This window comes from Pseudophryne corroboree, chromosome 6, assembly GCF_028390025.1.
Source record: "Pseudophryne corroboree isolate aPseCor3 chromosome 6, aPseCor3.hap2, whole genome shotgun sequence".
NCBI lineage: Eukaryota > Metazoa > Chordata > Amphibia > Anura > Myobatrachidae > Pseudophryne > Pseudophryne corroboree.
This window is the reverse complement of record NC_086449.1, coordinates 100,467,740-100,480,119: the sequence shown is the minus strand read 5'-3', so window position 1 is coordinate 100,480,119 and position 12,380 is coordinate 100,467,740. Positions and strand designations below refer to the sequence as shown.

Sequence of the window (12,380 nt, the reverse complement as noted above, 5' to 3'; positions counted from 1 at the left end):
TGCGATAGCACACCTGCACAGCGATTTCCCCCATCCCCTGTAGGCGGCGACTACCTGATCGCAGGGATGAAAAAAAACACACTCTAGCTATCAGGTCTGAATTAGCCCCTAAGGGCTGTATAATTTAACAAGGTCTGTCTACTAAGGAATATTTTCTTCAAAAACTGTAAAGCCAGTTCTGTCAGCCTTAGTGTTTCATAACCTGGGATAGACACTATCCTACTAGGGACACTAACCATTCCACCAGTAGCTTCCAGCTGGAGCCGTAATCCTCATCCAGTCAACTTTTTGGAAACTCCCGCAAAAATGTCCATCATATGTCTGGATTTGGAGAGATGGACTACGTCCCCCTGATTGGAAAAATTATTTTCTCCTTCATGCTTCTCTTACAGATTGTGGACAAAGGGAATTGCTCTTCTCACTGAAGAGGTTAACAAGAGGGTGATGGTTAATTGCATAATAGACCAGTGTTTCTGAAATATCTCTAAAGTATAAGATTGTTTCTAGGGACAAGGAATAAGTGATGATTCACATCAGTCTCTGCTCCATTGAGGCACTTAATGCACAAGTATATGGGAGAACTCAGAGATTACCCACATTAAACAGTCAAAGTTCACACAATAGAACCCTGGTTGCAAATTGAACCCATGATTTAAGTGGTATGAGGCAGTAATGCTGCAAATACATACATATAATTTAACAGAACATACATTGTATGTGGTACAGTCTACACAGTGGAGATCTGATCTCCAGTTATTGATGTAATGGGGTCTGGCGAGCTCTTGACTGTAATAAAATGTGTTTATAATCCAATACCCAGTGCACATAACATTGGGGAATAAAGTTTGAGAAGCTAGATACCTGGCAGTTGGAGCAGCCTAAACTCACCATGTTAAAGGAAGGGGCACAGAGGAATTTCTATTGGCCAAACAGAAAGACCCCATGTGGATAACCAGTGTGCCCCCCCACTGTTAAATACGAGTGATGTATTCACCATCTTGGGGAGGCAACAGCTGTGTGAGATAATTTGTACAGTCTCAACCGTAGTACCCACACTCATGTAGTGCTGGATCTGGATTGTAACAGGAGATAATCACTCGCTCTTGGATACAGATCTTCACCAGGATAATCATGCGCCATATAATCCATGTCCTTTATGGGGGAAGATGGGGCAAAAGGGAGTGGTCAAAACTTGAAATGGGCTCCTGTGGGCAGAGTTCATTCAATACCTTAATTTCTAACATGACCAAAGGAATATCCCTTTTTAGCATCTGGAAAGTATTGTTGTCCAGCTCCCAATGGCTCTAGTGACTCAGAAGCCTTGAAGCATCCAGCAGCTCTTGAATGGCAAAGTGTTATGCAATCCTTCCCTACCCGACTCTGTGAGCCAGGGAGATGAAGAAACTGCTCAGGGAAAGCCCTGCACAAGTAGTTGCCAGAGATCAATGGGCTGACCCTACCACATCTGTTCCCCTGAGTTCTAACCAGCCGTTAGAATCACCTCAAAAGTGTTGAGTTGAGGAAATGCATGTCTCTTCAAAGTTTTTACCAAGTAGAAGAGGTTGAGCCTTCCGTTAGGCCAGGTATAGAAAGAAAGATAAAAACCACAGAGAGAAGCGCTGTCACTAAAGTATTAATATATTTTATTAAAAATGACCTTATTCATATATAAAAGTTATGAGAAAACCTAAACATCCTGTGACTTTAAAAAATCTTTTAGCAGCAACACATCAAAACATGTAACAATTTGTATTCCTCACTAAGGTCTCCTTTGGAACAATGTATCAATCTACCCTTTATATAATGTATAGTAACTCTTGTGATTAACAGGAATTCCTTAGAGTAAGCTCCACGCGTGGGCTGATTGAAACACTTGAAACCATATATTGGTAGAGGGTTTAAAAGTTCATCCGTGATGTATATAGGGATTATTCACATTGATGTCATCCGCTCCATTATTTGTGAAATCCCTATTTAGCTCTTATTTCTCAATAATGCCGTCCAGAATTGATCAGCTTTTCTTATGAAGCTTATAATTGCACAATAACAGATTAAGCATGTGACGCTATTTTGGAGTCTGTTATTATACTTAACCCAACTTATGCAATGGGCAACAATTGTGTTATGTCCGTAGGGCGCCGGCTGCCCGCTCTGGGACACTGCAATAGAATGTGCAGGGCTTGTGAGAAATAATAGATAAAACGCTCACAGTCTCATTCAGATCGGCATAAAAATTCAAAGACTATAATGCTCTCTCACCACTTTCCATCAAGCTTCACCTGGAGCATACTGCTAGCTGTCATAAGCTGAATCTCCGTTTGGTGCGGTGAGCCAAATGCCGAACAGATGCTGGGTGAGGCGCTGAGCGGCGGATGCTGTCGGGGACGTGCTGCAGAAATCAGTCTCTGTTCATGATGGTTAGCTGGATGCCATGCAGAATGTCGGGCAATGTAATCAGACGGATTGCTTGACGCGTTTCTCAGCCTCAATCCTGGGGCTGTTTCCTCAGAAGTCTGAGGAAACAGCCCCAGGATTGAGGCTGAGAAACGCGTCAAGCAATCCGTCTGATTACATTGCCCGACATTCTGCATGGCATCCAGCTAACCATCACGAACAGAGACTGATTTCTGCAGCACGTCCCCGACAGCATCCGCCGCTCAGCGCCTCACCCAGCATCTGTTCGGCATTTGGCTCACCGCACCAAACGGAGATTCAGCTTATGACAGCTAGCAGTATGCTCCAGGTGAAGCTTGATGGAAAGTGGTGAGAGAGCATTATAGTCTTTGAATTTTTATGCCGATCTGAATGAGACTGTGAGCGTTTTATCTATTATTTCTCACAAGCCCTGCACATTCTATTGCAGTGTCCCAGAGCGGGCAGCCGGCGCCCTACGGACATAACACAATTGTTGCCCATTGCATAAGTTGGGTTAAGTATAATAACAGACTCCAAAATAGCGTCACATGCTTAATCTGTTATTGTGCAATTATAAGCTTCATAAGAAAAGCTGATCAATTCTGGACGGCATTATTGAGAAATAAGAGCTAAATAGGGATTTCACAAATAATGGAGCGGATGACATCAATGTGAATAATCCCTATATACATCACGGATGAACTTTTAAACCCTCTACCAATATATGGTTTCAAGTGTTTCAATCAGCCCACGCGTGGAGCTTACTCTAAGGAATTCCTGTTAATCACAAGAGTTACTATACATTATATAAAGGGTAGATTGATACATTGTTCCAAAGGAGACCTTAGTGAGGAATACAAATTGTTACATGTTTTGATGTGTTGCTGCTAAAAGATTTTTTAAAGTCACAGGATGTTTAGGTTTTCTCATAATTTTTATATATGAATAAGGTCATTTTTAATAAAATATATTAATACTTTAGTGACAGCGCTTCTCTCTGTGGTTTTTATTAATTTTTGTTTTTTGAGGCTCAGCACCTCAAATAAGTGAAGCTGCAGTCAGTATTAATATCATCAGTGTCTCATAGCCAGTACACCAGCGCCTACTTATATTTCTTTGTAGATAGAAAGAAAGATGACATCTCTGAGAAGAGGGTGATTCTAGGACAGGCCTGGCCAACCTGTGGCTCTCCAGCTGTTGTGAAACTACAAGTCCCATCATGCCTTGCCACAGTTTTGCTATAAGGGAATGCTAAAACTGTGGCAGGGCATGCTGGGATGTGTAGTTTCACTACATCTGGAGAGCCACAGGTTGGCCAGGCCTGTTCTAGGAGATAAGGAGTCGTTCCTTTCCTGCTGGTCCCATTGTGTTCCCTGATGAAACGTATCTAGTCTATCATAAACAAATGAGAAAACATGGCCCAAATGTGAATGGTGTGGCTTAAATCAATGAAGTGAGAGAATATCAGCACGGCCCTTATTTCACACGGCACAAATGTGTTTTAATATACAGATAATCACTTCTGCTTCAAAGTGCATCTGTGAAGTTCATAATTTGCCCAATATAAAATATAATATGAAGGTCTGAAATTTAAGTTCAGTTTTACAGGGAATCGCTGAGCACCCTGTTGCACAGCAAAAAAAGTCCATAAAGATAGGCCTCTATACCATTTAATCTCATCAAAATCATTTCACAGTGCAGAGTGAAATTTCATTCTTGCCGTTCTTTGCAAAAGTAGAATTATCGGTGTGCCGGCGGCCCACTGCTGCCTGGTGCAAACATGCTCCTCTTGTCAGTACCACTTTCTTGCTTCCCATCACTATACACTTTTGACGGAAATCTTGGTGCATTTGTACAAATTTAGGTGCACGGCTTCATCAGAGCACTTTGTGCTTCGTGTTCGTCGTTAGTAAATAAGGCCTGAGACCAGTCTGTTACTATCTCCTTATTATCTCATTTAAATTAACATTTCTGTTCAACTTGGAAAGACAAATCTCTTTTCAATTCTATTTTTTTTTTTTGCTAAAGTAGTGTAGTATGCCTGACTAATAATATAAGACAGGTAGTTATCTTTAACGTATATTAACCTAAACAGTAGATAGAGTAGATTCAGTCAGTAGAAAACCCACTTCTGCATAGCCCCCAAAATTAAATAATTAGATTTTTTTTTTCCTGCTGAATAAACTACATTGTGTTTTTTCATTGTTCTTGCGAGTTAATACTTTTTATGATGGGAATAATTCCAGTAAACTGCCAGCAGGAGACGTGAGATGTAGACCAACCTCCACTTGTAGTACAGTGTAGTGTGACATTGCTGAGAGATGATTTTATCAGATATGTGTGTAATTGTTCAGTGATTGTGTTGTCCATGAGGCAGGGCACTGACAGACAAGTTTTTTTTTTTCTAGAATGCTTCAATTTTCTGACCAATCTCTCAGCTTAACATAAAATAAATATAGAGTGCTGTTCCCATGTCGCATTATAATGGTTCAACACGCTGCATGTAGCACCTTTCCAGCAGTATTGCACTAGTATGACATGGAAACTAAGCTCCAGTCACTCTGGGGGGTTTCAGTTGTTTTCACCAGCAGCTGTCACCCAACTGAGCAATTCAATTGTTGCTCTAATCAGGCACGAGCAGCTACCGGCACCAGCATTTCCGCTAACAGCCCCGGAGTTAACGAGTTGAAATATGCGAAAAGTCGTCTGTTTGGGTGCTTAAGTAGCACTTTTTGCGTTTAGCCATTTTTTTACGCAGCTAAACCTGGCATTGTAGGGCACAATCAGTGCAATAAAAAAAAACCTGATTGTCTCCCTATCTCCCGTTACTTTAGACAGGAGTTCAGGCGTGAAAATAGAATTGAACCGCCCCCAAAGAAATGCTAATCTATGTGAGAAATTTGTCGCTTTGTAACCCTTCAGTATTAGTGCCTGCAAATCAGGACTTTCTAAAATGCCATCTGATCTGAATGAATTAGTTCTTTCAAAATATTTCTTGGAGTATGCAGTCTCTTAACGTGTTAGTGTATAGTTAAAAGGTAGTTAACCATCCTTTCTGACCTGAATCTAGAGCCACATGTTGACCTTGACAGTATCATTTTCTTTATTTTTTATCATGTCATTCTTTTCAGTCACATTTTCTTTCCATTTGCACATTGTCTTTTTATTTACTTGTATTGTTTGTTGTTTTTGTTTTTCAATTCCTTCCTTATCCTCCACCTCCTCCTCCCCTCCCTACCCTGTGTTGATCCTTGTGGAATCATGGGTGCTTTCATTGACCGCATCTCTCTGTTTGTTTTGTATAGGGCTGATAGTTCAGGATTATACCCTGGTCAGTTCTATGTCCTTTAAGTCCCACTTTCTACTGAATGACTCAAAGCGTGCAGAGTTGATGAAAATACCTATGATTCCTTCTTCCTCGCCAGCTTTCCTAAAGAAATCTGAGAAAGGTAACTGAAAAATAGCTTTTCCCCTTTTTTAATCCCCTTATATCTGCATTTTATTTGTTTTATTTCATTTTTGTTTTATTTTTAATACCATTAAAATACATCCCTGTCTAGCACATGCTGTCCCTCTCCCTTCCTGCTTTGCACGCTACTTGGATTTATATTGAATGCCAAATTAATTTGGGTGTATTGCCTTCCTTTTCTCATTTCTGTGTGTGTTTTGAATGGCTTAAAGGGCTTAAAATAATTATATCTGATTTCATAATTCTTTTTCTTAGCCTTATTTGGATTGAAATAATTCACTTGTGACACCAGCATTAAAGTAGTATTTCAGGTAATGAAAGAGTGCTCATGTTACTTAATTACATTAACAGTAACGTGATTGAGACCTTTTAACCTAAACTTAAGTCATCCAGATATTACCCATATGATCTCAGTACAGGAAGCGATGACAGTAGAGTGTGTAGGACTGTTATATTCTGCAGCTGAAAAACCTAAAATTTATTTTAATTCCGCTATAGCCAAAAATTTAATTTTTACCATTTTCCTTTTCCCAACTAGCAAAATAATTCCAACCTATGGCCCCTCACCATTTAAAACAGATCTGCAAAAGTTTGAATTCTCCAGACATCACTGCAGAGGTCAAGCCTGCCTGTTGTACTGCCCAACTGCTGTTGAGGAATCAACAGTGATGTCGCTTGTTCTGTCGGCCGACTTGGTTTATCAAGACCACAGGTTCTCAAACTCGGTCCTCAGGACCCCACACAGCTCATGTTTTCCAGGTCACCCGTAGATTTTTGAACTGTGACAGCTGGCGATATACAGTGCTTCTGCCAGGTGACCTGGAAACATGAACTATGTGGGGTCCTGAGGACCAAGTTTGACCACCACTGATCTAGACTGAGGTTCATTAGGGCTTTTTTTGTTCAAGGGCTGGCAGTAAGTATCGCCAGGTATCGCCAGCTATAGCTTGTTATGCTAGCCTTAGTGAGGTCTGTGTACCACCACTATGCTTATTCTGTTGTCACCAGCGCTTTTGACTAAAGTATTTATACAACAGTCATTTCTAAAAAAAATAATAATCTTTTTTTATATTGACCGTTTTCTCTACTTTTTGACGATTACTATCATTTTTTTATGTTTTTACTAACTGGAAGTGAAAGCTTAAGTTTGGACATCTGCGCATGTGTGCACCTATTAGTCTGGTCACGCGCACACATACAGTATTCACTCAGACTAGCCCAGCAAACAGGTAAAATAATCCTTACTGCTGCGGGCCCGCATCACTCAGGTAGCAGAGTATCAGTCAGCTGCCTTGGCTAGATTTTAAAGATACTGTGGAATTAGGGTATTTTGTATCATTGCAATAATTGACACCATACAGAAAGAATACTCTTCATTCCCTGGTATATGTACCCTTGGGGATACGTCAGACATACCTTAGCCTTCATACAGGGAGTTTGATAAATTTTAATAAAAAAAGGTGTCTACCAAATTGATTTAATATTCAAAAATCAAATGAGACTTTTAATAAACATTTACAGGCATGGACAAATACCCTTCAATGGGGTATATGCAATTGCGGTCGAATTCCGGCTGGAATCCGACCGTTTTTTAATGCGACACAATTCGACAGTCAGACACCCTCCCGCCGGGACCCGAATTTGACATATTCAATAAAAAACGGATTTGACAGTCCCGCTGTCGAAAAATGGACCAATTGACGGATAGTGTGCGTCCTGGATTCGACTTCATGGACGGCACAAAAGTGTGTAAAAAATCATGGAAAAAAAATGCGTGGGGTCCCCCCTCCTAAGCATAACCAGCCTCGGGCTCTTTGAGCCGGTCCTGGTTGTAAAAATACGGGGGGGGGGAATGACAGGGGATCCCCCGTATTTTAACAACCAGCACCGGGCTCTGCGTCCGGTCCTCATGCCAAAAATACGGGGCACAAAAAACGTAGGGGTCCCCCGTATTTTTAACACCAGCACCGGTCTCCACTAGTCAGAGAGATAATGCCACAGCCGGGGGACACTTTTATATCGGTCCCTGCGGCCGTGGCATTAAATCACTAACTAGTCACCCCTGGCCGGGGTACCCTGGAGGAGTGGGGACCCCTTAAATCAAGGGGTCCCCCCCCCTCCAGCCACCCAAGGGCCAGGGGTGAAGCCCGAGGCTGTCTCCCCCCCCCCCCCCCCCCCCCCATCCAAGGGCTGCGGATGGGAGGCTGATAGCCAAGTGACAAAAATAAAGAATATTGTTTTTTGTAGCAGAACTACAAGTCCCAGCAAGCCTCCCCCGCAAGCTGGTACTTGGAGAACCACAAGTACCAGCATGCGAGGGGGAAACGGGCCCGCTGGTACCTGTAGTTCTACTGCAAAAAAAAAAAAACCAAATAAAAACAGTACACGCACACCGTGAAAGTAAAACTTTTTCTCTGACGTCCTAGTGGATGCTGGGAACTCCAAAAGGACCATGGGGAATAGCGGCTCCGCAGGAGACTGGGCACAACTAAAGAAAGCTTTTAGGTCACCTGGTGTGCACTGGCTCCTCCCACTATGACCCTCCTCCAAGCCTCAGTTAGATTTTGTGCCCGGCCGAGGTTGGATGCACACTAGGGGCTCTCCTGAGCTTCTAAAAAGAAAGTATATAATTAGGTTTTTTATTTTACAGTGAGACCTGCTGGCAACAGGCTCACTGCAGCGAGGGACTAAGGGGAGAAGAAGCGAACCTACCTGCTTGCAGCTAGCTTGGGCTTCTTAGGCTACTGGACACCATTAGCTCCAGAGGGATCGACCGCATGGAACTGGCCTTGGTGTTCGATCCCGGAGCCGCGCCGCCGTCCCCCTTACAGAGCCAGAAGCAAGAAGAGGTCCGGAAAATCGGCGGCAGAAGACATCAGTCTTCACCAAGGTAGCGCACAGCACTGCAGCAGTGCGCCATTGCTCCTCATACACACTTCACACTCCGGTCACTGAGGGTGCAGGGCGCTAGGGGGGGGGCGCCCTGAGCAGCAATAAAAACACCTTGGCTGGCAAAAATACCACAATATATAGCCCCAGAGGCTATATATGTGATAATTACCCCTGCCAGAATCCATAAAAAAGCGGGAGAAAGGTCAGCAAAAAAGGGGCGGAGCTATCTCCTTCAGCACACTGGCGCCATTTCTCCCTCACAGCTCCGCTGGAAGGAAGCTCCCTGGCTCTCCCCTGCAGTCTACACTACAGAAAAGGGTAAAAAAGAGAGGGGGGGCACTAAATTTAGGCGCAGTATATATAACAGCAGCTATAGGGGACATAATTCAGTTAGTCCCTGCATTATATAGCGCTCTGGTGTGTGCTGGCATACTCTCACTCTGTCTCCCCAAAGGGCTTTTGTGGGTCCTGTCCTCTGTTAGAGCATTCCCTGTGTGTGTGCGGTGTGTCGGTACGGCTGTGTCGACATGTTTGATGAGGATAATGATGTGGAGGCGGAGCAGATGCCTATAGAAGGGATGTCACCCCCTGCGGGGCAGACACCTGAGTGGATGGACTTATGGAAGGAATTGCGTGCACGTGTCGACTCCTTACACAAAAAATTTGACGACATGCCAAATGCGGGACAGCCGGCTTCTCAGCTCGTGCCTGTCCAGGCTTCTCAAAGGCCATCGGGGGCTCTAAAACGCCCGCTACCTCAGATGGCAGACGCGGATGTCGACACGGATACTGACACCAGTGTCGACGACGATGAGTCTAGTCTAATGTCCACTAAGGCCATTCGTTGCATGATTGAAGCAATGAAAGAGGTGTTACAAATTTCTGATATAAACCCAGGTACCACTAAAAAGGGTATTATGTTTGGGGAGAAAAAACTACCTGTAGTTTTTCCCCCATCCGAAGAATTAAATGAAGTGTGTGAAGAAGCGTGGGCTTTCCCTGATAAAAGATTGGTAATCTCTAAGAAGTTACTAATGGCGTTCCCTTTCCCGCCAGAGGATAGGTCACGTTGGGAGACACCCCCTAGGGTGGATAAAGCGCTCACACGTTTGTCTAAAAAGGTGGCACTACCGTCTCCGGATACGGCCGCCCTCAAGGAACCTGCTGATAGAAAGCAGGGGGCGATCCTGAAGTCTGTATATACACACTCAGGCATTATACTTAGACCAGCTATTGCGTCAGCATGGATGTGCTGTGCTGCCGCTGCGTGGTCAGATTCCCTGTCAGAAAATATTGACACCCTAGACAGGGACACTATTCTGCTAACCATAGAGCATATAAAAGACTCAGTCTTATACATGAGAGATGCACAGAAAGAGATCTGCCGGCTGGCATCTAAAATAAGTGCATTGTCCATTTCTGCTAGGAGAGGCTTATGGACTCGCCAGTGGACAGGGGATGCAGATTCAAAAAGGCACATGGAAGTTTTGCCTCATAAGGGGAGAAGTTATTTGGGGATGGTCTCTCGGACCTAGTTTCCACAGCAACTGCTGGGAAGTCAGCATTTTTACCCCATGTTCCCTCACAGCCTAAAAAGGCGCCGTTTTATCAGGTACAGTCCTTTCGGACTCAGAAAAACAGGCGTGGAAAAGGCGGGTCCTTTCTGTCCAGAGGCAGAGGTAGGGGAAAAAGGCTGCAACAAACAGCAGGTTCCCAGGAGCAAAAGTCCTCCCCCGCTTCTTCCAAGTCCGCCGCATGACGGTGGGGCTCCACAGGCGGAGCCAGGTACGGTGGGGGGGCGCCTCAAAAATTTCAGCGATCAGTGGACTCGCTCACAGGTGGATCCCTGGATCCTGCAAATAGTATCTCAAGGGTACAAACTGGAATTCGAGGCGTCTCCACCCCACCGGTTCCTAAAATCTGCCTTGCCGATTACTCCTTCAGACAGGGAGGCTGTGCTAGCGGCAATTCACAAGCTGTATTCCCAGCAGGTGATAATCAAGGTGCCCCTACTTCAACAAGGACGGGGTTACTATTCCACACTGTTTGTGGTACCGAAACCGGACGGTTCGGTGAGACCCATTTTAAATTTGAAATCCTTGAACACATACATAAAAAAATTCAAGTTCAAGATGGAATCGCTCAGGGCGGTAATTGCAAGCCTGGACGAGGGGGATTACATGGTATCCCTGGACATCAAGGATGCTTACCTGCATATCCCCATTTACTATCCTCACCAGGAGTACCTCAGATTTGTGGTACAGGATTGCCATTACCAATTCCAGACGCTGCCGTTTGGACTCTCCACGGCACCGAGGGTGTTTACCGAGGTAATGGCGGAAATGATGATACTCCTTCGAAGAAAGGGAGTTTTAATTATCCCGTACTTGGACGATCTCCTAATAAAGGCGAGGTCCAAGGAGCAGTTGTTGGTGGGAGTAGCACTATCTCAGGAGGTGCTACACCAGCAAGGTTGGATTCTGAATATTCCAAAATCAAAGCTGGTTCCGACGACACGTCTACTGTTCCTGGGTATGATTCTGGATACAGTCCAAAAAAAAAAAAAAAAAAAAGTGTTTCTCCCGGAGGAGAAAGCCAAGGAGCTGTCATCTCTAGTCAGAGACCTCCTGAAACCAAAGCAGGTATCGGTGCATCACTGCACGCGGGTCCTGGGAAAGATGGTGGCTTCTTACAAAGCAATTCCTTTCGGCAGGTTCCATGCCAGAATTTTCAGTGGGACCTGTTGGACCAATGGTCCGGATCGCATCTTCAGATGCATCGCCTAATAACCCTGTCTCCAAGAACCAGGGTGTCTCTGCTGTGGTGGCTGCAGAGTGCTCATCTTCTAGAGGGCCGCAGATTCGGCATACAGGACTGGGTCCTGGTGACCACGGATGCCAGCCTTCGAGGCTGGGGGGCAGTCACACAGGGAAGAAACTTCCAAGGACTATGGTCGAGTCAGGAGACTTCCCTACACATAAATATTCTGGAACTAAGGGCCATTTACAATGCCCTAAGTCAGGCAAAATCCCTGCTTCTACACCAGCCGGTACTGATCCAGTCAGACAACATCACGCCATGTAAATCGACAGGGCGGCACAAGAAGCAGGATGTCAATGACAGAAGCCACAAGGATTCTCCGATGGGCGGAAAATCACGTACTAGCACTGTCAGCAGTGTTCATTCCGGGAGTGGACAACTGGGAAGCAGACTTTCTCAGCAGGCACGACCTACACCCGGGAGAGTGGGGACTTCATCCAGAAGTCTTCACGCTGATTGTAAATCGATGGGAACGGCCACAGGTGGACATGATGGCGTCCCGCCTAAACAAAAAACTAGAGAGATATTGCGCCAGGTCTAGGGACCCTCAGGCGATAGCTGTGGACGCTCTAGTGACACCGTGGGTGTACCAGTCAGTTTATGTGTTCCCTCCTCTGCCTCTCATACCAAGGGTACTGAGAATAATAAGAAAACGAGGAGTAAAGAACAATACTCGTGGTTCCGGATTGGCCAAGACGTGTGTGGTACCCGGAACTTCAAGAGATGATCTCAGAGGACCCATGGCCTCTGCCGCTCAGACAGGACCTGCTGCAGCAGGGGCCCT

General features: G+C 44.7%; 1 protein-coding gene across 5 annotated transcripts in view; it reads left to right on the top strand.

Moving 5' to 3' along the window:
- NSD3 (nuclear receptor binding SET domain protein 3) overlaps positions 1-12,380 on the top strand; it is a 300,258-nt gene that overhangs the window by 207,609 nt on the left and 80,269 nt on the right. For 3 of the 5 annotated variants that reach the window (XM_063931536.1, XM_063931535.1, XM_063931539.1), the window contains exon 14: positions 5,721-5,864. The exons of the other annotated variants lie outside the window; for them this stretch is intronic. In XM_063931536.1, coding sequence (XP_063787606.1) covers positions 5,721-5,864 — 144 coding nt within the window. The remainder of the gene's footprint in view (positions 1-5,720; positions 5,865-12,380) is intronic. 5 annotated transcript variants of the gene reach the window in all.